General features: G+C 37.4%; 1 protein-coding gene and 1 long non-coding RNA gene across 2 annotated transcripts; one reads left to right on the forward strand and one right to left on the reverse strand.

Moving 5' to 3' along the window:
• The first annotated feature begins 6,407 nt into the window (after nucleotides 1–6,407).
• LOC140953164 (speckle-type POZ protein-like) lies at nucleotides 6,408–7,103 on the forward strand. The gene has a single exon (XM_073402663.1). It carries the CDS (start codon nucleotides 6,408–6,410, stop codon nucleotides 7,101–7,103), a length of 696 nt encoding a protein of 231 aa, XP_073258764.1.
• A 12,494-nt stretch (nucleotides 7,104–19,597) lies between these two features.
• Nucleotides 19,598–26,753, reverse strand: LOC140952515 (uncharacterized). Its single transcript, XR_012167361.1, has 2 exons — nucleotides 26,462–26,753; nucleotides 19,598–19,934 (listed from the first exon to the last, which is right to left on the reverse strand). It is a non-coding gene; the product is annotated as an uncharacterized lncRNA (long non-coding RNA).
• Nucleotides 26,754–27,567: the final 814 nt, after the last annotated feature.

Consider the following 27,567-nt stretch of genomic DNA (forward strand, 5'->3'; position numbering starts at 1 on the left):
TTACCCCCTGCTGGCTTGTGTCGTGGATACATTGTGCAAAGTTCTAGTGGCAAAGCCCACTAAAAAAGCTAAAATTGACTTGTATCTGTAATCAGTTCGAACACTTATTGTTATTATTATTATTATTATTATTATTATTATTAAAGCAGGAAAACGTAATCGTTAGTCGTAAAAAACTTTAACCGTAAAGAATTCCTTAGCTACAATTTGTCATTTACAGAGTGTCGAGTTTGCATGTTGAAACTCTTTGCGTCTCAGGAGCCTATTTCGTCCTTTTTTCTATTCTCCGGAAAAGCCTTAAAAGCTGTTTCATGCAACAAGGGAAATTCATTTTGAACTTCTGAAGCAATTAAATTTTTGTAGATGTCATCTAAACGAAATTAATCGTTAGCCGAAAAAAGCCCACCCCATTGACACTTGGTTCTCCGCCCTTGAAATCGTACTTTTAAAAGAATTTTCCCATTTCAAGCGGCCGGAGGACTACAATGGAAACTAACAAGCAGAAATGCAGGATTTTCTATTCAACCCACATGCGATTAAGTATTATCTACAAAAGATCTTGTTGTGTACTTCGATTTCTGTTGTGTTAGAAAGCTTCCCCAAAGCTTCTTGCGGTATAATTGAAGTACAAATATATTATCTATTTACATCAATTTAACCTGGTTTTTTGAATAATTCATAGAAAATTCGAGCGAAATTACTAAGCTAAAAAGCTTTTAACAAACTGATTGAACATTGCTGCGTTTTATACTCCGGGTGCCAGAGGATTTTCTTTTCTAATTTCTGATGGTTCGCTGCGAAGACGCGACATCGAAACAACGTGCCTATCAAGAAAAAAGAACAACAAATCAATTTTGAATGGTATTTTTCTTAAGAATTACTCTGTAACATATCTGCTCAAGATAGTGTGAGAAGCTAATAAATTTCCACGCAGCTCGTGATTCAAAATCATTTGGTTCACGCCTCGTAGTTTTAAATTGAGGACTTAAAGTGCCAAGTACATTTGATGCACATTATCAGATGCCAGTCCGAGCTACTCCACGATGACTCATGTAAGTTCCAAACCCCGAATCTCTGTCATTTAATCATTATGCGGCGGAGTTTTTATGCGGCTTTTCTCCTACCTGAAAATGACTACTTTTGACTTGTGTCTCTCACGGTGAAATCCGTAAAACGTCTTCATCAGTAATCGACTCCTGGTCTCCATTTCTTGAGGCCAGGGTCAATTGATCGTGTTACTTACTGCTGTAGACCATCGCTAACGGTCCTAAAGAGTTGAAGTTAAACGATGTGAAATAAGTCTTGTAAACTTCCGCTTTTCCTCCCTCAATCGGCGGAGCGTTAAAAAATACGAGCAAGAGAGGACTAGCATTTTTTTCGATGCAGATACTGATGTATTAAAAAAAACAAGTTTTAAAACCCCATCAGTCAACATGCAAACAAGTTGTACTTTTCCATTTACAAAATTTACAATCAGATCTTCTTTTTTATTCTAAATTATTAATTAAGGATATCCAACAGGGAGATACTTAACATTGTGCTAAACAAGTAGCGTGGAATAATTAACGATTCTAGAATTCTACTAGAAAAAGAGAAGATCTAAAGCCTTCACTGCACAGAAAACTACGAGAAGTAAAAATTTAATTGTGGGCGCAATTCCATGAGCGATCGGTACGATCACTGCGTCCGTCCAACTTTTGGTAATTAAGGTTTTTTGGGAGGGGAAGCCAAGGACTAGTAATGACTCATTGGAGAGGAGAGCCTAAGAGCTTGTGATGATATGGATGAAGCGGTATCCCGCTATTTTCGATGCGGTTTTGTGGAATTGTTTAGTTTAACCTTTGGAATTGTGGTTTTACAAGCCTAAAGGCTTGCGGCTTTTATAGATTTGGTAAATTTCGCGGGGGTTTTGCTGAGTTTTTTTTTTTACCAGAGGGAAAACCACATAAGTTGATTAACAGCTCGCAAGTTAATCCGGTCGCACAGAATCGCACGCGGTTGCCTGCCAGTGTGATCGCACTTAATACAGCAGAACGCCGTATACTGTCTTTGTCAGTACACCGTTACTTGTGCTTATCCCTGTCTCTGTTACGCTGCGGTGTACCTGTGTCGGTGAGGACAAATGTTTGACCCAGGGTCCACGGACCCCTATTTTGGACCCTGCCTATAGACCACTTACATGGACTGGTTCTTGCATAGTCCCTAGGCCTCATTATCGCGCGCAGCCGATGCGTTTCTCGTCACCAAAATGCATTGACCGAGAAGGCTTGGGAAGACACCGTACAGGGATCACAGTATGTGGTCCTTGGTCCGGACGAAAAAGACGTAAATGAGTATTTCTTATCTTAGAAGAGGGGTAGTGAGCTGAAATTTGTCTTGTTAGTTGACGTAACATTTTACTAACTTGTGACAAACCATGCCAACAGCTTCTGAGCTTTGCCAAAAATCATGGATCATAGAAAATAACCTCTGCGTTTGAAGGTCCCTGGTCCATCCAAAGGTTCCTTGGTCCGGCCACTTTGTAAGTCGGCATGCAAACTGTGCGCAAAAAGAACTTTCCAAGCCGAGAGCGCAAACTGATCTAAATTGTTGTATATTTTCTATAGGCATCATTTTAACGTCGAAACCGAAATGAGAATTCTGTGTAAAGAGCAAAAATTGGTCTTATGAAGACGGGGGTTATTTTTTTCGTTTCTGTGCGAGTGTGTGTCGTGCAGTTACGATGTGACAGCAGCGAAATAATTTGTCTTGCGCTGAACAGAGTTTCACCAAAATCGCAAAGACCCAATTCGAGAAATTAAGCGGTTTCCAAATTTAGGTCATAATTTTGATTTTGATTTTGGTGAAACTCTGTTCAGCGCAAGACACTAATGCGCACTATGTGTAGCCGAGAGATTTTCACTAAAAAATGCCGGCAACAGCAGATTTTCGACTCAGACCTCAAAGGGGCGTGGCATTATAACCACGTGACATTTACTCCGATCGCCAAAAATTGTATGTTATATTGTAGATTGATCTATATGTTATCCATTCTATGTGTTAGACTTACCATAAAAGAAAAGGTGGGGATACCAGAGAGCTTCAAAGTAGGATGGTACCCCCCCAAAAAAAACTGGGTCGAGTCACCTTAATTATATCGTTAAACTCAGTAGTAGTGCGAAACTTTAACTATTCATACTCATCGCTTATAAGAACATTAAAAATTTCTGGGTGGTAGGGAAAACTCAACTGTGAAATAAATGTCTGGCCGACAGAATGTTGGTGCACTACTCTCTAGCGAGGAAATTATGTAATTTGCACATAAAACCATCGGGTTTAGCGATCCCTTAGTTGCCATCTTGAAAGAAGGACATGTGTAAATCATGCATGGCTTTCTGGGCCTATGACAGCCAGATTCTTTCCTGTGGAAATCAAGTGATTTGGTTGTCGCACGTAGCGAATTTCACACCCTTTGAACCATTTTAATCCTTTGTTCGCAAGTATTGGAGAGCTTGAAGTTATGAATATATGAAAATCATTTATGAGGGTAAAGAATTATTGATACGAAAGAAGACCATCGCAGTTATAGACGTTACTTTTGCGGCTGCGAAGAGAAAGCCTGAAAAAAAATCCAGGCTTGTACGGGATTCGAACCCTTGACCTCTGCGATACCGGTGCAGCGCTCTACCAATTGAGCTAACAAGCCAACTGGGAGCAGGTCGTTGAATTGGTTCGTTATAAACCCGTGAAAGGATGATGATGAGTGGTAGAGCGCTGCACAGGTATCGCAGAGGTCGAGGGTTCGAATGCCGTACAGTCTTTTCGCAACTGCAAAAGTTGCGTCTATAACTGCGATGATCTTCTTTCATATAACTATTGGAGAGCATGTTACCTCAAAAAGACCTGGAAAAACCACGCCCTAAGGAAAAGATACAACAGAAATAGAGCAGATATTACTTGAATCTACTAATTTATCCGGTGGGCAAGGCCACTCAATTTTAGATAAACTGAACCCAAGGCTTGTAACAACAAATTAGTGATTGTTCACAACATAAGAGACATTAATTACAATAAAGTGTTGACTCTTAAATAGCAACAGAAACTCGACTATCAGTTTTGCATAAGAAGAAGAATTTCCAAACTACTGTGATTGCTTTATGATGAGGAAAAGGAGATATAATATAGAACTGCACTCCTCCAGTTACCCATGATGTGATCTTCCAGTAGTGGCCTTATAGCAGGGGCACGAAAATTGAAGGAGTTAGGAAAGAGCCGCATCAGCACGCTATGGAAACATGGTTGTGGCCCATATTTATCCCGCTTTTTTCTCGTTCCACACTACCTGTTGGCTAACTCTTTTAAAAAGCCCATCCACCTGGTCATGAGCTTCTATGGACCATTTCGCGTTTGGTCCGTGGGGTCCTGATCAAAATTCATGTGAGTCGGTGCTTGTCAAACATTTGTGATGCAAACCTTTCCAATAATTGGAATTTAAACGTTTGCGTGTGAGGAGAACGGATGTTTTATGAGTCAAATGAGTCAATGAGTCATGAGTCAATGAGTCAATGAGTCAGATCTGAAAAAATAAAAGTTTCGGTATATAGAAACAATAAAATTAAGCATTACTTTTACTTAGTTTTTGTCCACTTGCTTCATTGCTGCCTGCACATGCAAGGCGTATTTCTGACATGAAATCTCAACCTGGGCTGTTTGTTAGCAATATTCCATGCCCTGCCGCTACTACTACGTGCATGCCCCAAAAAATAGCCTTCCCAGACACCCTTCAAGAACCATTTCAACCATCAGACAATCCATACTACTAGAGTTTCCATACCAGAAGTGAAGTGCTGCCCCAAGATTGTTCATATTAGTTGATGCAAGAGTTTTAAACAGGCGAGCTAATGTAAATAAACACAAACATAATGCAAACAATGAATGCCCAAATATTTTAATCAATTAACGAGCCTTGAAAGCCATTTAAAATTACAATGGGTATACAGTAATACCTCAACAATAACACTGACTGTGTACAACTGTTCGACTCGCTGTTTCATACCCCTCCTCGGGCAAATTACAATAATTTTAATTCATTTTACTCGTCTAGTACCATCATTCACCTTTTGAGGCAAGTAAAACTGATTGGAAAAAGTGGTGAACTACATTGGGAAGTTTATCAACTGAAAACAACTCTGCTATTGATTGTTGGAACGGACGATTAGTGTCCTGGATCGTCTTCATTGTGTTCATGATCGGTAGCGATCCACAGCATGAAAGAAATACTTCCCGGAATACTTACCTTTACATACAGATATAAAAGTGGAACTTTCCTTCGCACTCATGACCGGTTGTCTACTTCAAACCGGGCCCAAACATCAACACACCGAATATCAAAGAACGACTGTTCCCAGATCCGAGTCTTTGAGCGCTAAGAAATTCCATAATAGGTTTATCTCAATTTACTTTAAGCGTTGTGTTCAAAGAGAATTAAACACTTTCTTCCGAGGCACTCACAAAATTTAGGCTGCTATGCGGCAGGGCCTGCGAATTGCTAATAAACAGCCAAGGTCGAGATTTCATGTCAGAAATAGGCCTTGTACAGGCAGCAATAAAGGAAGTAGACAAAATAAGTAAAAGAAATGCTTAATTTTGTTGTTTCTACCGAAACTTTTATTTTTTCAGATCTGATTCATTGACTCATGGACTCATGACTCATTGACTCATTTGAGGCATTAATACTTTACACTCGCGTGTGAGGGGTATTTTAATAAAAGATGTTAGTGGTTTCATCAAGACCTCTCTTGGTGCCATACCTTTAATGCACCAAACAATATTGACAATATTGTTCAATGTCTTCTCCGCCCACCTCCCCCTCCCCCCCCCCCTAACCCCCTAACACACAGGCACCTTTATCCCTGCTTCCTAGACGAAAATTCTGTGATAAAGGGAATGAAACTAAAGTTTTTAAAACAATTTATTCACATTGATGTCATGAAATTTGCATTAAATTACATTCTGGTTGATTTATTTAACTAAAACTGGGAAGATTTGGGATAACAAGTACAATAATAATAACGACAAGGGATAACCTACGTAAAGGTCGCTCAACCTCGTAGGATCCTCTACCAACTTCCATCAATGAAGAATGAAACTAAAGTTTTTAAAACAATTTATTCACATTGATGTCATGAAATTTGCATTAAATTACATTCTGGTTGATTTATTTAACTAAAACTGGGAAGATTTGGGATAACAAGTACAATAATAATAACAACAAGGGATAACCTACGTAAAGGTCGCTCAACCTCGTAGGATCCTCTACCAACTTCCATCAAGGCGTCAAATTTTACGGAGAAGTCTGGTTTCGAGTCAGAACACTCCGATTCCCGCTGTCGCCATCTTCCAACGAGTCTTTACGCGGAAGTTAAGCTATGTCTCTGAATCTTTCAGCTGCTTGCGCTACTAGGTCCCGCGGACTACACAGTAAAGACCATGGAAGATTTTCTCGCCCATGGAAATCAAGTGACCTGATTCTTAAAGTCGCAAAAAGGGAGTTTCATGTTCATCGAGCCGTTTTAATGTTGTGTTCGCCAGTTTTCGAGGCCATGTTGTCTTTAGAGTTCAAAGAGAAATCTGCCCAGAAAATACCGCTTCCGGGCAAAGATGCGACAGAAATAGAGCAGATGCTTCAAGGTATTTATCCTGATCAGGATCTCTGGATTTCAAAGGAAAACTGTCTTTTCCTTCTGAAGCTTTCCACTGAATATCAAATTGATCGATTGAAAACCCGCTGCGAGGAATATTTGAGCCACTGGTGCGAAGATGGCATGAATATAGACGAAGCAATGGAAGTGATAATCGTAAGCCAAAGATATAATGTCGAAGAATGGATAGTGAAACGATGTGTGGATCGGTTTGTGTCGCAAACAGATAAGACATGGGTGCAGTTACAGCAACATAAGCGTTTCTCCGAATTAGAACCTTCAAATGTCAAGCACATTACAGAGAAAAGAATGGCCTTCTTGGAGAGAAGATCGAGTATTGGATTTCCTTTTGCGGTTGTTTCGAGCAGTAGGAGCTGCCGTAAATATGGACCTGTTGACATGAGGAACAACTTTAGAGTTTAGGCGGATATTCATGGTCCTAAACCTACCGGACCAGACAAATTTTCTCTCCAACGACTAATCTAATTAAAGTATGTTCTCTTTTTCTTAATCTGATTGCCATGTTTTATACAGCATTTTACCAGCTGAAGAACAACGAAAGTGGTGTTGATGGCCTGCATAGGAGGGTAAAAGGGAGGCGGAACTGGGGATAGAAGGAAGGAGACGGTGACGACGATGGGAACTAATGCCGTCGTGAAGAAGACACTTGAGCAAGAAAATAGTTGAATTTGAAATTTCAGTCATGCAAATCAAAACAACTGGGCTAGATTTTTCTGGTTCTGTTATTGCACTTCGGAACGTTGACCAAAATAGTTATCATGTGTTGCTCTTCTTCCCGAATAATTCGGGTGATACAGACAACATAGCCAGCTTTCTTTCTTGTTGCAGATCACAATGACGATAGTCAATCGTTTTTCGTTCACTGAGCTCATGAAGGAAACCGAGACGGTTATTAATTTTTCTTTGTTTAAGTCCTCGGTTCTTAATCACTATTAATTTTAATATGTAATGTTTGCCTCTTTATCAATATATCTTGATTTTTCTTTAACCCTGGAATGGTTTACCCAATCATATTAGAGAATCAAACAGTATAGCAACTTTTAAAAGAAATGTTTTAAGCTTTATTAAGGATAACTAGAACATTTAGATTTCTATTTGTATATATTTTTGTTATATTTTAATTAGTGGGGGCATCCCTAGTATGGTGCATTGGCGCTTTTGGTTGTCTCCTTCTCCACAACTTTTTTTTTTCTTATAGTAGTGTTAGCTTATTTCATTTCATTATTTGCTTGTAATGTAGTGGAGTGAATCTGTAACAAATAAACTCTCGTTGATTTATTTGCTGGGCCAAAGCTGCAAGTAAGAAGTATAAGAATTCTTTTAATTAACTATCGCAAAGCTCCATGTTTCAATAAGCAGTTACTAACACACGTGTTTGCCGGGTGTTCTAGACTTCTGTATTGACCAAAGTGCAATTCGGAGCCTATTATTAATGAAATCACGTTTTAAGGCTATTCACTGTAGTGCTGTTCATACATTATGTCTTACAGGCGAAGCACAGACCGCCATTTATAAGCAAGAGAATCTAAAGAAGGGCACAGCCTAAATTGGTTGCTATTCTGGGGCTATTTTCGCTATTTTCTATAATGATCTATTTTGATGTTAAAAAAAAGTTGGTTGTTCTATACAGAAAAATAGATCAGTGTCCTGCGAAAGTATTATGTTCTGGATTTCGAAATTTCTACATTGATCATCAATTGCCCTTACTTAAAACTTGACAAAAAGATTATCCCCAATAGAAAATGAACCACACTATTAGGATACAATTAGAGTTTCTATAATAATTAGGTAAATTGGTCCACTTCCAATTTTAGATGGGTGTCAGGGAGGTGGAGATTGTCACTCCCGAAAATCTCCTTTACAACTAACCCGGGCAGCTCATCGGGACGAGATATTGTCGGGCGAAATTCTTGCAGGCGAAACCTGAAGGAAGAACGTGCAGACACCCTTGTCACTTAAGCTTACCAAGCCATTTTTTTAGAAGCATTTGAATTCCCTGCATTGATCGGCAAAAATTTTTCTTTCGTTCTCCTTGTAAACTTTGCCTCAGTGCGGCGAGGATATCCCGTTCCGATTAGTTTTGTGCATGCTTCACCCCCATGCTATTTTCCTACTTTCGTCCAATTCTAGATGGGTGTTAGGGAGGTGGAGATTGTCACTCCCGAAAATCTCCTTTACCACTAACCCGGGCAGCTCATCGGGACGAGATATTGACGAGCGAAATTCCTGCAGGCAAAGCCTAAAGGAAGAACGGGCAGACACCCTTGTCACTTAAGCTTACCAAGCCATTTTTTTAGAAGCATTTGAATTCCCTGCATAGATCGGCCAAAATTTTTCTTTCGTTCTCCTTGTAAACTTTGCCTCAGTGCGGCGAGGATATCCCGTCCCGATTAGTTTTGTGCATGCTTCACCCCATGCTACTTTCCTACTTTCATCCAATTCTAGATGGGTGTCAGGGAGGTGGAGATTGTCACTCCCGAAAATCTCCTTTACCACTAACCCGGGCAGCTCATCGGGACGAGATATTGTCGAGCGAAATCCCTGCAGGCAAAGCCTGTAGGAAGAACGGGCAGACACCCTAGTCACCCTAGTCACTTAAGCTAACCAAGCCATTTATTTTAGAAGCATTTGAATTCCCTGCATTGATCGGCCAAAATTTTTCTTTCGTTCTCCTTGTAAACTTTGCCTCAGTGCGGTGAGGATATCCCGTCCCGATTAGTTTTGTGCATGCTTCACCCCCGGGCTACTTACCTATGTCCCTTTCATGGTAGCTCTTCCCTACCATTCACTATATTTTTTCCGTGCCCAATGTTACACATCACCACATGCTCAATATTTCATTTCTCCATCTTCCAGCAATGTCACAATACTCTCCCTGACCACAGGCAGTCCAAGCTCTCAGAAGTTTTAGGGCAGTACATAAATTAGACTGTTACGTTATAAGTGACGAGGACATTGGAAAATTTTAGAAGTGGAGAGCCGAGTGGCAAACGTACTTTTTTGCCATTTTTGTTCTTGTTGCTATTTCTGAGTATCTCTTGCTGGCTTAAGGCGTTTTATATGAGATATTTTTTGGTTGGCCGCACGTTTGGGGGTTCTCAGTATTTCTCATGCTGAGTTCTCTGTTTCTAACTTGAGACCAGCTTTTCTTATATGTTTTTACAACTGAAAGTAACTACTAACCTTTTGAAGGGATCTCCTACGTCCGACTCGACTGGGGAAAAAACATTTGCTCGGACAAAATATACCAGTCAGAAGTACAAGGACAAAAAACAAACAATGAATCTTGTCATTCATCCTGTTTGACTATACCTGGAATAGGAACGGGAGATTTTAATTTCGGTTATTTAAGGAAGATTTATCCTGCGATCAGGCCCAATTTTAGCAGCTTCCATACATTTTCCCTCACGTGGTCGCGCTAAACTTGGGCTCTTTTTTGTTTCGCCTTTCCCGCCAGAGCTAGAATTTCTGAAGCGAAACGAAAAGATGGCCTGATCTCAGGCTAGATTGGGATACCACTCTATTAAGACCCAATTCCCTTGAGTTAGAATGGCTGAAAAAAAGCTTCCCAGTTCTATTAAATGCATAATTTCTTGGGGTTTGCAGAACGGTTTTAGCCAAAAACCACGGCGTGGGTCATTACGGCACGCGCTTCGGCATCAACGTTCATACGAGCTTTGGTCACCTGTTCTTTTTCGTGTTTATTATAACTATTTCTAATAAAGAAATTTGTGACTTAAAAACCCTTGAAACATGTTTCGGAAGGAAAATAAGAAACGTATACTTCCCATTTAACTTTGTTTGGCCTTCTCATGACGATGGGGCCGTTGGTAGATTTTGAACGTAAACAAAAAGGCGCCAAAATAAAAGTGCGGGAAATTGTTGCGCCTGCCGCGATGTCAAATCAATTTGGTACTGGATAATTTCTTATAAGGGGAGACCATTTGATTTTTGATGGGGGGGTTGCAGGATTTTTAGACTGCTAGATATTTTTTTTTATTGCTCCAGCCCTGCAGGATTTTTTTTTTAATCTCCCTGTCCTTGCATGATATTTTTTTTAATGGAAATTTAAAACACAAATTTTGAAGTTTAATATTAAAAACTTGACCATCACCAGCCACTCAAAACTCACCCTTTAGGCTATTAAAAACCACCTTTACACGCAATACATTTTTAAGTTACATCTTTCTTTCAAAGTAATAAAGAGTTTCATCTTTATTCAGTGTACAAAGAAATGCATCTCCACTAACCTGCGGCTAGTTGATTTCCCTGTCAGGCTAGTGGATGTTATATGCATCACTCTCTGTACTTGCCCAACAGATCACTTGCCCACTGAACAAGTGAACGTTTTTTTCTTTCTAATTACGTAATGCTACTGAGAAAAGCTTTCGAACTTGCGTGTAATGGTTCCAACTTGTCCAAAGGGCGAGCTGGAAATTCCATCTTATTTGAATCCTGTTTTTTGCTTTCAAAGCAAGAGAGAGGGACTTCAAAGAAGGGAAAATTGCACAGTAATCTGGCTTCTCAATCTACGCATTTAGTATTTGGAGTTATCTAGAGTTTAAAAAAAAAGGAGGGTTCAAGAAATGGGGACCTCACTGTAGATTTTACCAGTTTAGACGAATTTCGAGTGGACGTAGAAGCAGCTGGAGGGGATATAACCTGCAGGTGTTGTCAAAGGTCCTTTTTGAAGGCCGGTACCAGGACAGTTCCACGGCCCAATTAATTTATGTGCTACAGACTGTTTACTATTATTTTCTTGGCTTGAAAACAGGCAATGAACACAAAAGCAATAGAACTCTGCAAAAACACGAATGACCCAGAGGGAAAAAATGCTCTTCGATCTATTTGATCGTCTTTTGTCTCGTGCCCATATCCAGCGCATCCGTTTCACATTCTTTGTATATATTGAACCCTGCACCAATTCAATGTGGCCTGCCTTTACTCTTGTTTGTCCCATTTCGTTTTCTATAAAGTAAATCTTATTTTGTTACAAAAATACCTGCACGTGACAACTGTTAGGGTGGGAATCTGAATGCATGAATATCTTTGAATCATAATATCCTTCTAAATCAGAGGGTTCACTTTAATACGAAATCTAATCGGTAAATCATGTGTCGCGCTTGCAAAATACTAATTCACGCATCAAAAAATGTGATGCCCAGTCCTGTATCATGTGACTCACAGCTACTTTTAGGGCCGTCACGCATCACGCAAAATCTTTTGCCACGCCCAGGTTAAAGCTGCTCGATTTTTTTTTCTTTCTTAAGAATTCTGCAAGAAATTTTTTTTTAACCAGAAACATATGCTCGATATTTTTTTGGGGATTTGCACAACCCCCCCATCAAAAATCAAATGGTCCACCCCTAAGATTGGGCTCTGGAATATTAATATGACAAAGAGTTTTGATTCCACATAACGAAATACCTTTTCTTCGTTTTTCTTCTCACTACTGCGGCAACAACGGTTAGATGGACACCACACAAGTTTGAAAACAGCAGATGTCGACCGATTCAACTTGAAAGTTTGATGCTTTTTTGAAAGTTAGGCGCTGACACAAAACTAAAAGACTTAACGAAGGTAACATTGTGAAATGTTTATTTAGTTGTGTCTTGTTGTTTTTGTTACATTCCCTGTCGTTATATCGCAGCTTGATTTGCTAGATGTATTTTATATTTTATTTTGTTTTTCTCGTCAAATTCTAAGCCGGCATAATAGGAATTTTTGAAGAGAAACTATAAGCTAAAAACTTGAGTCATGAAGACTGTTTCACTTAGAAAAATTCCTTTTAACTTTCTTCGTGCTGTCTTTTAAGGAGAAGGAACCTCTCGCCATCTATTCAACTCCGCAATTGTCAAGCTTTTCCTGTACTACTGAAAAGCCCGTCATTCATTTGCAACACAGCGAACGAGAGACTCGGAAGGTTAACTAAAACATAAGGGACCTTTAAAAACGTTCCTTATATAAACAGGATCTGTGTAATAACAGATTCTATCGTCTAGTTTTTAAGAAGTACATTAATGTTAGGAATCATGCATTCGACGTCGCAATGTTTCTATAATTATTTTACTAGTAATTTGTAGATCTAGAGGTCAAACAAATTGAGTGAAAATGAATTTAAATGCAACTGCACCCTTCGTAGCAAACGTGAAGGTCAGTAACTTCGGCTGGTGTTAACATTCAGTCATGTTAATTTATAGTAAACACTAGAAAAACTCAGGAGTTGAACTTAAAAGTTTAAAGTAAAATTAGGGAAACTTTTCTGTCTAATATAAGAAGCCCGTTTGCAAAGACGATGTTTCGACCCTGCTCGAATTTATGATGCGATTTATCGACGATTTTCTGCGCAAGAATCACCAAAATCCCAGCATATTTACAGGAGCAATTTTTATAGTCCGTTTTCTTTCAATTCACATATTATCAGTATTTAATTGTTTTTTCTTGTATAGCGATACTGTAAACATTTAACACAGTGTTAATGGATACCGGCCTTCGTTAAACTTGTTTATCTTATAGTGAAATGATTGAACTTCCTTTTTGGCGTAAACTCAGTAACTGAAAGGATTCCGTGGGATTAAGAACATACCCATTTCTTTTGATTTTAAAAGTTTTGTTAAGATGCGATGACCTGAAAAAGCTGTACGAACAATGGCTAACATCACTCTATTTTCACAGCTTTACCCAGTGCTGTCAGACAGACTTTTTGTCTTAACCTTCAAAGTGGACATTCTTTGAACACGCGAAACGATCTGCTTGATTAGCATGAAGTAATTATTAAGGTGGCTCGATACAGTTTTTCAGGACCAATACCTCCCAAGTTTGAGCATAAACTACGTCGCCATAAACAAAGTTTTGCAAAAATTGCCACCACAGTTGTATCAGATGAAGATGGAAATTTGTTATGATCAGGGTTGCAACGTCATCGGAGTTGTCATAGCAACGAAATGACGCTATTAGCTATTTTACTTGCAGCAGTATATCTCGGCACTAGGAACTGTTCTTCGAAAATCATTCGCGAGAGCTTTTTCCTCCAATAGCAGCCTCGACGTTCGTGAAGTTTAAGCGAAATCTGTAGGAGCGTTATCGAGATATTTTGGGATAAAGAGTTTGTGGTTAGAAATACAGTAAAAAATAGACAATCTTGGTGTTCGGCTGTTATCTGTAGAGAACGAAGCGCTTTTGACATGCAATTTCACTTTAGGGTAGTTTCAATCTTTTTAAAAACATGTGTGAAAGATCAAGGAGATAGCTTCAGCCGTTTGCTAGAAAGAAGGATTTGATTAGTATGTATCGAGGCGCTCTGTTAGCGGTTTTTTGAACATTATGGTCTACTTTAACAAATTAGCGAATAATTTTTAAACCGCTCGATAGATTTTTTAAAAAAATTAAGATTCTTGAGATTAACCTTCCTTTTATATGACCTTTTAGTTTCAAGATTATTGATATATTGTAAGGCAGTAAAATAAGGGCTACAATTCGCCAATATTTTGGCAGAAATTTTGTGTTTACAAGTGTGAGCCTCTCATTATTCAGGGTATTGTGTCCAAGTTTCATATTTTCGTGCACAACAATAGCTAACATTTTTGCATATTTCAACTGCATTGTTAGTTACTACTGTTCACGTGAAAATGAAACTTGGAGACAATGCCTTGAATAATTAGAGGCTCTCACTTGTAATGACGAAACTTCCGATAAAAAAAAGTAACAAATTGTAGCCCTTATTTCACTGCCTTACAACATATCAATAATCTTGAAACTAAAAGGTCATATAAAAGGAAAGTTAATCTCAAGAATCTTAAATTTTGGAAAAAATCCATCGAGCGGTTTAAAAATTATTCGCTAATTTGTTAAAGTAGACCAAGATGTTTACAAAACCGCTAACAAGAGCGCTTCGATACATACTAATCAAACCCTTCTTTCTAGCAATCGGCTGGAGCTATCTCCTATGATCTTTCAAACACGCTTTTAAAAAGATTGAAACTACTTTGAGGTGAAATTGCATGTCGAAAGCGCCTCATTTTCTACAGATAACGGCCAAACAACAATATTGTCCGTTTTTTACTGTGTTTCTAACAATGAAAATTTTATCCCAAAATATCTCGATAACGCTCTTACAGATTTCGCTTAAACTTCACGAACATCGAGGCTGCTATTGGAGGAAAAAGCTCCCGTGAATGATTTTCGAAGAACAGTTCCTAGTGCCGAGATATACTGCTGCAAGTAAAATAGCTAATAGCGTCATTTTGTTGCCATGACAACTCCGATGCCGTTGCAACCCTGATCATAACAAATTTTCATCTTTATCTAATACAACTGTGATGGCAATTTTTGCAAAACTTTGTTTATGGCGACGTAGTTTATGCTCAAACTTGGGAGGTACTGACCCTGAAAAACTGTATCGAGCCACCTTAAAGAAACCGCAAAACTGCAACTAGATCTCGCCCCTTTTGATAGAAGTAAAAGGGCGAGTGAGACCCCGCAGTTTTGTCCTCACCATTCAGAACACCTTTATTCCCGACAAACAAAATTTTCTTTCCAGTTGTTAAAAAAGCAAGCCTTCTGGGTATTATTACCACAATATGGGCCTTTGAGACTCAAAAACCCCGGCGTCATCTTTTACATATATAACTGTTTCTCTGAAGCCGGCTGTCTCACATCTATTCACTGAGGTTTTCTAAACCTTCCCGCCGAAAATTTTGCTCAGTCAGTGAGGGTTCATTTCAAGAATATTCCATATTAAAAAGAAAAACCCCTTTGCTTACCTTGAATGATCTATTGGATTTTTATTCCTGCTTGTCAGGGAAAAAGACCAACAGATCAAATGAATATTGTTGTTGCCGGCTGAAGAAAACTGATTGCTTGTATGGCCGTTATTTTTATAGGTTTCTGTGTTATGCTACCTGAAAGTATGGCTTCTCAAAACCTTAGGACAGTTTTAGATACCTCGGTGAAGTAGTTTGTGCCAAGAACCTCCGGCATACACATCTTTTTAGACATGCGCTGTCCATTCTTTCGATCCGCTTCCGTTTCCACGTTTTCTGATTCCGCGCAGACTTCACTTCTTCCTTTCCTCATTGTTGTATCTAAACTATCTCAACATCGTTCGCTTCTCGTTTCCGGTTCTGGTAGTAGGCCCCAGTCTGGACGCAAATAACTCGCGCCAAAATGACATCACTTGATGCGGTTTTCTACAAGGGAAACAAGTCGAGCTCCCGGTTTCTCGCTCACTTTGCCACCGAAAACATAAATTTCTAGCTCAAGCTTTGCGCTCGAGAAAAATTTTGAGCCCGACGTTTTGGGAAGTCTATGTTGTATCCTATCATAGGGAGTGGGATAGACGAAAAAGGTCAATTTTCAAAAAGATAGACGGCCATCTTAAAAACGTAACATAGGTTTTAAATAATTTTAAGAAAAAAAACTTTATTTACAGTCTTTTTCGCTCTTCTGATCCGCGACGTACACTCACTGCATTTGTGATATTAGTGTTCATTTTATCTGCATATTGAAGACATATAGAAAAGTCATGTAAAGAGGCCAATTTAAAAACCAGACATCTACAACTTTGGGGGCACAGTAAATGTTTTCTTACAAACCTACTGACGTTTTTTATGAAACGGAGAGGTGATATAGTTCTCAAAGTATAACTTCCTTTCCGCTCTGTAAAGCAGGGGGAGTTTGCGACAGAAGTGTCTTTCACAAACAAATCTTTACCAAGTCGTTTATGGGGCGCCGTTTGTAAAAAAAATGATTTAGCTTAATTTTGTCATTTTTTTCGTTATTTATTAAATAAAGTTTTCTGATATGATATCATACGTCAATGATTTGATATAATAAATGTTGATTTCAAATCATGCGTTTGTGATTTGATATAATAAATTATTATTTAAAATCATGCGTTTATGATTTGATATAATAAATTCTGATTTCAAATCATACCTTTATGATTTGTTATAATAAATTATTTTTTCAAATCATACCTTTATGATTTGATATAATGAATATTGATTTCAAATCATAAGTTTATGATTTGATATAATAAATCCTGATTTCAAATCATAAGTTTATGATTTGATATAATAAATCCTGATTTCAAATCATTCGTTTATGATTTGATATAGTAAATCCTGATTTCAAATCATAAGTTTATGATTTCATATAATAAGTTCTGATTTTAAATCATAAGTTTATGATTTGATATAATAAATCCTGATTTCAAATCATAAGTATATGATTTCATATAATAAAAATCATTATTTGATATCAGTAAAACCATGATTTAATTTAATAAGTAATAAGTAACCGCGTGATTTGGCACGTGGGTTACTAGCGCGGGAATAATCGCAAAGATGGCGACACAACCAGATCAGCTATCGAGGTAAATCGCTTCTGCGGTCTCTAGAGCCGTAGAAAGGGCGGTTGACCAAGCTTTGGCATCCCTTCCAAGCCTTCCTGGCAATTCAGGTTTTGCTCCTCCTACACAAGAGGTATGTAACATTGATGTATCACTGCTAAAGCATCCCAGTCGCTGCCGGGGCGATGACTTGTATGTCGATGTGTCTTGCTGAATGACAGATGAATTATCAAATTCATTCAATTAATTTTTCTACTATGTAAATTTTCCACCAGTCGGACAGGTAAATCAGTTTCTCGCCTTACTTTGTGAAATAAAAACAATCATTCACTGTATGTTATTTTAGTATGGCTACCAAAAGGACATAAAAAAAGGAAGCAAACACATCTAATTTAACTGACATGGTATTAACCATGAGCCGCATGTGTCACGCAATGCGCCAGACAAGCGAAAGGTCCAAAAGTCCTCTTTCCCTCGTAAATACAGTTATAGCTTTCCGATTAACATGCAACCCCCTTAACTAATGATGCAGTGCAACATGTAAGAAATAGATGAGGCGCTTGGAAGACATCAATAATGATTTTTTTGCTAATCACATCGACACACAGGTCATCACTCCGGCAGCGACTGGGATGCTTTAGCAGTGATACATCAATGTTACATACCTCTTGTGTAGGAGGAGCAAAACCTGAATTGCCAGGAAGGCTCGGAAGGGATGCCAAAGCTTGGTCAACCGCCCTTTCTACGGCTCTAGAGACCGCAAAAGTGATTGACTTCGATAGCTGATCTGGTTGTGTCGCCATCTTTGCGATTATTCCCGCGCTAGTAACCCACGTGCCAAGTCACGCGGTTACTTATTACTTATTAAATTAAATCATGGTTTTACTGATATCAAATAATGATTTTTATTATATGAAATCATATACTTATGATTTGAAATCAGGATTTATTATATCAAATCATAAACTTATGATTTAAAATCAGAACTTATTATATGAAATCATAAACTTATGATTTGAAATCAGGATTTACTATATCAAATCATAAACGAATGATTTGAAATCAGGATTTATTATATCAAATCATAAACTTATGATTTGAAATCAGGATTTATTATATCAAATCATAAACTTATGATTTGAAATCAATATTCATTATATCAAATCATAAAGGTATGATTTGAAAAAATAATTTATTATAACAAATCATAAAGGTATGATTTGAAATCAGAATTTATTATATCAAATCATAAACGCATGATTTTAAATAATAATTTATTATATCAAATCATAAACGCATGATTTGAAATTTACATTTATTATATCAAATCATTGACGTATGATATCATATCAGAAAACTTTATTTAATAAATAACGAAAAAAGGACAAAATTAAGCTAAATCATTTTTTTTACAAACGGCGCCCCATAGTCGTTCACCTCTTTTCAGTGGGTAAGCTAAAACCTAAGGAATTTTATTGAATTAAATGATAAGTGGTAGGCCCTACCCCAGGGTTTATAGTGTGGTTCAAACTTTGAAAGTCAGCTAGTGACTTGGAGCAATTACATAACTTAAGAAGGGACTATAGGATCTTCTTCTACATTTCTTCTCTAGTCTTCCTTTTTTTGCTCTTTAATTTGCATTGTTGTATTCTTGTGTTCGTTTGTAAAATGCGAAAAAAGAAAACGGATTCATTCGTTATTGTATATTATTTGCCACAGAAAGCTCTACAATATAAGTGAACAGTAGCATTGGAATTGCGGTCTCACCATTTCTCTAATGCTCTCCTTGAAAACCCTAAAAAGGAACTCGCGTAGCTTTTATGTCCAGTTCAATCTTTAGAAGACATCTTAAACAACATCGACTGCTATTTGAGCTATTAGTATCTCCACTGAAAAGTTGCATTCAGTTGCTTTTATGGGTAGAAAGTCTTTATCATCCTCTTTCGATAGTACGTAGAAACAATATCATCGTTAATACGACGGTTGATATTTTTTGTTTAATTTTTTTTTTCCACACCGCAGAACTTTCCAACTTTCGTATCCCTCGAATTTCCGCACGCTTTACTGAACATGCGTACACGAAAAATAAAAGGATCGTCCCGGCCTAAACCCGATAAGGGCGCCCCTAGCTCTTCTTTCTTTACAGTCTAAAATAGTAAAGATATCACAAGAAAACCTCACTCTTTTCCCGCACGCATATTCTTTGAAACATCATAACCACCATTGTTACTCAATAGAGGATCGGAGACGAGCTTGTTCTACGTTAACCTGCTTTAACTGAATGACCAGTCCTGTTGTTGTCGGGCGGTGGAGACGAGTTGTCACACTAACTGTAAATGTAATTAAGTGGAAGGGCCAAGTCAGTTTATGGTTTAACCTTAGTTTTCACTTGTCACGGAATTTTTAACATGACGATTTAGGCAATTTGTTTCCTCCCATTTTTGAAAAGAATGTTAAATAAGCGCTTATTTGAGGAAAGACGGTGAAATGAATGACTTGTGCGGTAAAAATTTCCTTATCAAAAGAGCAGTCAACAGCTGAAAAATAAGCAAATACTAATCGTTTAATATGCAGCATAGATATTTCCGTGAATCCTTACAAGGACTGATAAAATTTTCAATTATGTTAAGCCTATATGAGATTTTTAAAAGTAAATAACATTCAACGTTTGTATCTCTCAGTTCTTATGAGACTTGCACTGTTGTTTCCAGGTTCTCCTTCTTGCTCATAGAGAAAATTATAGACATGTTTGAAATTCTTTATAGTTTAAGGTATTCTTCCTTGTCAATCCCTTCTGCCGCTGTTCTGTCTTGTTAGCTATCACTCTTTACATCATTTTCTCTTTGTTTAAATTCTCTTGCAAATGCTTGACTCTTCCAAAGCTGTAAAGACAAAATGTCATTAGTCAACGACTTTCCCATCTTGCTGTAGGTAATTCTAAACCCCTCGCTGGCTTGCGTCGTTGGTACCTTGTGCAAAGTACTAGTGGCTTAGCCTACTAAAACAGCTAAAATTGATTTTACTTTCGAACGTTCCCATTACGGACGCACTACCTGTATCTGTAATGAGTTCGAATACCTCTCTATCAAGGAGTGTTGATGAGATCCAAAAGATAGCAAACTTCATGCAATACCTTTCTGTTTGAATTCCGTCGGGTTCAGCGTATTTAGTCAGATTTAGTAAAGACAATGCTTATCAAATAAGAACGAAAAAACGCGCGGAAAGGACTGAATGCGACTCCCGGTGCTTAGTTTGCAGGTCTGCCATTGGTCAACCCGCACAGTTTATATCTGTGCATCTTCGTTAATGTCGTCGCAATGTCTTTGTTTTCTCTGCCTGTTCAACAGACAACTTGCTCGTTGTGATTGGCTTAGAGACACTAACAGTTCAATAGGGTATTTACTTTGTTTTTGCTCACCTACCTTTAAATTTTCAGGTAGGAAAGCCCTAGTTATACGTCTCAATTTGTCGGATTTGCCAAACAGAAAAATCGGCAATATTACAAATAAATGGTGCACTGGTCGATCTGAAATAGACGTAACGAACGAGCCGGATTTGGACGAAAAACCTGGCCTTTCCGGTGGACCAAAAGGACTGCCTGATAACTGAAAATATAAGATGTGACATGTGCGAATTAGCCGTTAAGTTGGCCGACACTCGTACCGACAAATCTTCAGCCGAAAGTCTTCCCTTAAGATTTGACAACGCGGCGTCATATCTTCTTTGATATTTACTTTCGGAAAAATTATTTTTATTTCCTTTTGTGAAGTCTTCCATTCTTTAAAATCGTCTCCGCAAATTCATAAAGTATATGTCATTTCCCAAAATGCCCAATTTTCCAAGGCAAAATAAATTGATTGATTCGGTTTATCATCGTTTCAAAACAAACATTTACATTAATTAGAGCATAAAAAATTGAAAACACTACACGTGTTGGCAACAGGTGAACACCACGCCAAGAGTTGATATAAATGAGTTTCAAAACGATGAACGAATTTTTTTCTGGTCAAGCCACTCGTATTATGTCTAGTTTTTGTAGTATCTCTTTATGAGAGTTAAAGTGTGAGAGATATGACTTTGTTCTCGATTTACCAGTTGCTTAACAAATGTTGAGAAAAATCATATTAATTTTATAATCAGATCGCCTGTTGCCGTCCATTTCCATTGTTCTCTCGAGTACCTCTTTTACCTCTTATTTCCTCGCAAAAAAGCTCAATGTGGATTAGACCCAGATTTTACACTAAAGCATATTTTATTTAATGTCTTAGAAGATAGAATCTAGAAAAAACATTTTGATTAAATAATTGCGCCGATATTTTTTCTTTTATTTCTTTTGATTATTTCCCACCATGAAAGTCACGGTGTTCAGCTCAGTTACCCGTCCGTGTAACATTTTCCCGCCACATCACACACCAGAAAAGTATAAGAAATAGGTCTCACTTCCATACAGCTAAACTGACTTGTTTTTATCGTTTGTCTACCTACCTCGTTATTTAGAAAGGGCTTTTCTCGTTTGCCTGAGTACCATGGTCTGTGCCGCAACATTGTAGATAGTCCTTTGTGTTTAAACGCTTTAAATGGTATCTTTCCTATATTTCCAGTTGCTGCTAGTGTACCCAATAACAGATTTAAGAACATAAGCACGATAATCGTGACATATTTAAGCAATCTGTGCATTTTCACGGTATTTTCTAATTTGATTATCTGAATTAACAGCGTCTTTAGTTTCGATCGATTTTTTTAAGACAAAGACTCGTACATTATTTAGACTGCTTTATAACTTTGATCTATCTGTTTTGTAACATCCGGCCTAATTTGTCAATCTGATTTAGCTGTCGATCATTTATACGCCTAGACTCGGAGTTATAAAAAATAACCGCCAAAATCGATACCTTTTAAGGCTATTACTTTACTCAAACTTTGTAAACTGTTTTACAAATTTGTGGATGCTTCTAAAAATATCCTGATAGATAAGTCGGAATTATGCAAAAGTTATTGGAATAGATATCGTCGTTATTCTTTCTTTCCGATTTGTCATTGTGTCTAATTTTTTCGAGATGAATAGATCTATTTCTTTAACAGCAAGGAAGAAATTAAAGATACTTATGAGACACTTTTAATTATGAAGGCGAAGAGGTGAGTTTTAGCGTGGGGTTTAATTTCATGTTTAAGCGTTCTCCTTTGTGTTTTGCGTATTGTTTTGTCTTTTTTGAAGCTATAGTTTGTGAACAGCTGCTCTTTTCATCCCTCGTGAAAAAAAAAAAAAATCTAAGGAGGGGAGGGTACAGCCCACTAAAGTGGTCTCTCAAATGCGTCATATAGAAACTTCTATCGGGGATAGAAGATGATCCAAACAAACAGACGCAGATTGAGCCTGGTTTGCATGTTCCAAGTCATCCGGCTTGTCTCTACCCTCTTAAGTCGTCTCCAATTGTGTTCAGAGAGGGACAATTGAAGCGACAACAATGGCTTGGATAGAACTCCATGTAATCTTATAGGCCGGTATCTCGCACAGTAATCGATTCCAATCAATCCAATCAATTAGGTGAATTAATCAATTTTAGAGACCTGTGCCCAGTTGTTCGAACACCGGTTAGCACTAACCCAGGGTTAAATTTTAACCCGGGTTTATTTTTCTTTTTATCAAAAACACTCTCTCCGGATAATTTTCTCTATTCTTTTAGAGTATCCAGTCATCAAATTGTAGGCAAAGAGAGTTAAACTGAATTTGCATTTTTAAGCTCTCATATCTGAGTTCAAATTTCGCACAAACCCTGGGTTATCTTAACCCAGCTTCGAACAACCCGGCCCTGAAGGTAAAACACTTAAGTATATCAAATATGTATGACTTCATTGTTACAGAGGGTCTATGTCATGGTGACGTCCACATTTTTTGGTCAAAGCTGAGCTAAAATTACCTTTTAATATTCTCGCTCATCTTTAATTTTGTGAAAATTGAAACTTTGAAAGTAAGATACTGAATAACTTTAAATGATTATGTTTTAGGAAAAACAAGGTATGAACGTTTTTTTTTTCAAAAAGATAGAGGGTTAACGTAAAACTATCAAGTTTGTATCCGTTTCCTTCCTAGCCATCGAACGCTAGTGAAGAGTATTTTTCACTGAACCATTATTTCAGGGTTTTCTTTATTTCAGATTGTTCTGATTTTACTAGATGCGGGATTCCGCAAATGTCGTTTTAATGATAACGAAGAATTGAACTGCATTTTCTGAAATGTTTAAAAAAATAATAATAAGTGTTTATGTAAAGTCAACACACCTTTCCCGCTCTTCCATCGACCTCGTCACGTGCCTATTTCAAATGTTCCGCTTCATGCCCCCAATACCTCACCCCCATGGCTCCTGCCAACTATCAGCTGACTACTGCCACTGCTTTCCGAAAAAAAAAGAGAATCTGGAGCCTCTCTAAGGCGCCTTGAAAGCGTATGTTTGGGATAGGCATTAGCCTATAAAAACTGTGAACTGAATATCACGGGATTGCGAACAAATTTTGGTCGACATAACGGGTTTCAAGAGCCTTATAGAGGACCCTCAGAGTTCTTAGGCTGACTGCAGGTAACTTTCATTTTAATATGCAACATTTTCCGCATGATTTTGTAATTCCCACACACAAATTTATTTGGTTGAGAAAAAATGTGAAAGACAGAAAAGATAACACAAACCAAACTACGTGGAAACGGTCATTTCAATTCAATTTTCAGGGACTGACAGTTTAATTTTGGGAAAATCTGACGGGAGGTGTACATCCTTTGCTCTCAACAGTATTACCAGAGCGGCGTATATCGTCGCTTTGTTGTCAGTAGGCTCAGTATTTAATTTCCGAGTGGATTTCTTTTGAAATTAGGCGGAAGTGAAAGCGATTTCATTTTAGTTACAGAAAATATAATGGGAAAATGATCGGATATTTAGGTTTACACGGGAAGTAAGCCAGGAGTGTTCTCCCTTATTTATAGAATTTTTGCTTCGGTAGTTTGTACTGTCTTTTGAAAAAAAATTAATAATAACATAATTTTGCGTAGCTCTCAGACTTCCAAATTTTACTGCCGGTCTGATTTTTGATGTTAATATATATTGTTACTTTGTGCTCGTTGTCTATATAGGTTTATACCTAGTGTTAAAATAATTTTAGTAAGGTGCCATGAATAGGTATAACTATTGACTGGATTTACCTACTCTTAATATTTCAAGCAGTTAACTTATGAAATTAATCTAAAAAAAGATGAAAACTAGCATTCTCACTGTGTTAATCAAGGTAATTCAGTGTAACAAAGGAAAAGATACGACTGATATGCTATGGAAAAACTGAAGAAAATGACTAAAAGTAAGCCACAATTATCGCTCGCTTATTCGTGATTATCTTGAAACAAAATCGTCGAACTTCAATCAAACGAAGCAAAAATACATCTACACAAAAGTTGAAACCTAATTGGGAAATATCTCAACGGAGGACACTGAATAAGTATGGAACAAAATAATTTTCACAGAAAATAATATTGTGTCTTAATGTTATCAAATGGAAACCTTCTGAAAGCCACCTTGTAATGGATCAAAAGAACTCTCTACAAAATTTCCCAATACAGTGATAAAAAACATTAAAAGTAGCAGTAAAAGGTCCCCAAAAGTGACGGTTATTTCTGAATCTGATTGTCGGACGTTCTTAAAAAACTGGGCGATATGTGGTAAATATTTTGTCGCCATAGAAAAAGAGTAGGCCTTATTCTTGTTCCTCTAGGGACATTTCAGACAAATAAAATTAACAGAGGTGTGACCACATCTACAGTTGACAATAATCACAGGTGCTATTCTAGCGTCAAAAGCGGAGACGTTAACGTAACGTAGCAGATATTCGCAGACGTCGGGTTTCACGTTCCCAGAAAGTGGACAAAAAAGAGAAAAAGCTTGTGCAGAACACAGGAGAGTTGTGACCCGTACGTTTGAACAATTCTAGAAAGATAAACGGGTCGCTATGATCACGTTTTTACAGAAAGAAGCTGAGCGTGTTTCGCCTATTCTTTTGCTATTAGATGCAGTGAGTAAAAACCGCCAAAATGTAGCGTCACATTGGCGCCGTCGACTTTGAAAATCAACAAAAAGATTCTTGTAAACCCTATTCAACTGACAAAAAGTCCTTTCTTCCGACAAGACCAGCACAATACCTGTTAATGGAAGACGCCGTCGAAAGGGCTTGAGGCTGACATGGCCTTCCCAACGACATTGTTAAGTCATTGCACCACGTTTAATTGCACCGGAAAGAGTACTAATAAATTAGTATAATTGTGTGTTATTGATGAGAAAACGTTTTGAACACGCGATCTGTCTCCCCAAAAGTTATTTATTACGGTTAAAGGTCATAAGTTTGGTTTTAATGGACAAAAATATTTAATTTTCTCCATGCGAGATTTTTTAAGTGTCAAAGTTTTTTCTAAACAAAAAAGCACGAACTGTTTAATAGATTGCCTGAATTAATAGCCAATCAGATTGGTTTTAGTCCTTGGTAACGCCGGTGCAGAAACGGAACCGGTGCTTTCTTTGGTGGTCACTTTTATTGTAATTAATTTTATTTAGCGAATCTTTCTGATAAAAAGACTTTAGCTTAATTAAATCAGTAAGGCATGTTACGTTCAAAGTGGTCATATTACTGATCTCGGTTAAAATCCCCGATTGCAAATTTTAATTGGAACGAAATATCCGATCGGTATTCATCTGTGTGAGGTTAAATATTTTGAGATAAAAGATATTTTTAACTAAAAGAAAAAAGAAAAAAAAATTGTTATCTGAAATTTCATTTCAATGAATTAATTTCTATCCGATATTTCCCTTAGAGTCACCTAGAGTATTACCGAACATTGTGATTATTCGTCTGTATATCGCAAAAAAGACAATTTGGTATCGAAATTAATACGTTTTGAATTAACAACTTTCGTACCAAGCAGTGATAATTGCTTGTAGTTTATTTTGTCTCATACTCGACTTACGAATGTGATTGTTGAAATTAAAAGGTCTAAATAAAACATAATGTCATGTACAAGGTACCCCAGGAGAAAAGCAATATTGTTAATATTTATTAACCAGTTTTACACTTGGTAATTAGAAAAAAAATATGATTTATGAATCAAAGCGAAGATCAAGTCTTCTATCTTTGAAGTTGATTTTTCAACCAACTTCACAAGGAATAACTTATATTTGCCCAAGTCGACAAATGAATAATGAAAGCTCTAATAATTGTTAATAGAATTTAGCAGTTTTTTAATCTGGTTTTGGGAGTTTTCGCTGCTTTTTGCTCCAATGTGTCACAATAAACAATATTAACTCCCTATATGTATACCATTGGGTCGCCAAATGTACTCATCGCCCCTTTTAAAACTTGAAGCAGATTATGTTTTAAATACCTTTTTCGGTAATTCGGCTTCTCTTCGTCCCCCGTACCAAGGCCTGTGATAGGAAGAGGTCTCTGGAAAATAATTTACTACTGGTGGTTGAATATCCCTCCTTGGTAATAGGTGTCTCGCGTGGATTAAATTCAGTATAAGACTTAAAGCAATGAACGAAAAAACGAGTTTTCTCAGAAAATTGGTCATGCTTTCTCTTCTAGAAGGAGCGTAGCGATCGACAATAGCCTCGTGACGACCCGAATGCTTTATTGAACGAACGCATTTGTTATAACATTTGCTGCTGATGATACTTCCGTATTTCACTGCTGGAGTAACCAATCATTACGGCGGAAATCATGCCTTAATCACGATCACCGTGAGGTGGTTTCCATTTAGTGTCAAAATTGTAAAACCGGTTTGTAAATACTAGCTCTCCACGTGGCACTTCATATTATATGTCTTATATGTGCAGACTGAACATTCGTATTTTTTTTTTAAAACTGAAACATTTTTCACGCGGTCGATACTTAACAAATGTCACCACAAGTCTCACTTTTTAAGAGATTGTAAACGCCTACAAACCTATCCGTTTGTGTGGCTGTCTTCAAGGAAAAGACATATTTATCCGTTACCATTTACACACTCTAGCTTTTTTGATGATCATTTACATCGCCTTCACGTGTGGACGAAAGTACGGTTCATTCATGTTTGTATTTCATAGCGAACTAAAGAAAAATAAAGAAATGCAATTTAAACTGACGAACCCAGGTTTAATTAAGAAAAGTTTTCTGTGCTATAAAGGGTTTTATCTTCACCATGTTAAGTGCATCGCAAAATACAAAACGAATGAAGGAAAGTAAACAATATTTGACTGATCACGCCAGTGATCTTGATTGTCAGTGCCCGAAGTGGGCATAAGCTGTCAAGAAATTCGTATCAAAGCTTTTTATCTCTCCCTTCTCTTTCATAAGGATTTGTTATATCAATAGAACTTTTATTGGAAAAGACATATATCGCTTTCTTGATTAATTTGTTTAAACGATTACGAAATAAACGAAATTTTAATTTTTAATTGCGAATCTTGTGTCAGATGAAAGAGGAACAGGGCCACAGTAGACAGTTCC

The sequence above is a fragment of the Porites lutea genome, chromosome 11, assembly GCF_958299795.1.
Source record: "Porites lutea chromosome 11, jaPorLute2.1, whole genome shotgun sequence".
NCBI classification, from domain to species: domain Eukaryota; kingdom Metazoa; phylum Cnidaria; class Anthozoa; order Scleractinia; family Poritidae; genus Porites; species Porites lutea.

Coding starts and splice junctions, on each gene's coding strand:
- LOC140953164 (XM_073402663.1), top strand. CDS start 6,408: ATGTCTCTGAATCTTTCAGCTGCTTGCGCTACTAGGTCCCGCGGACTA.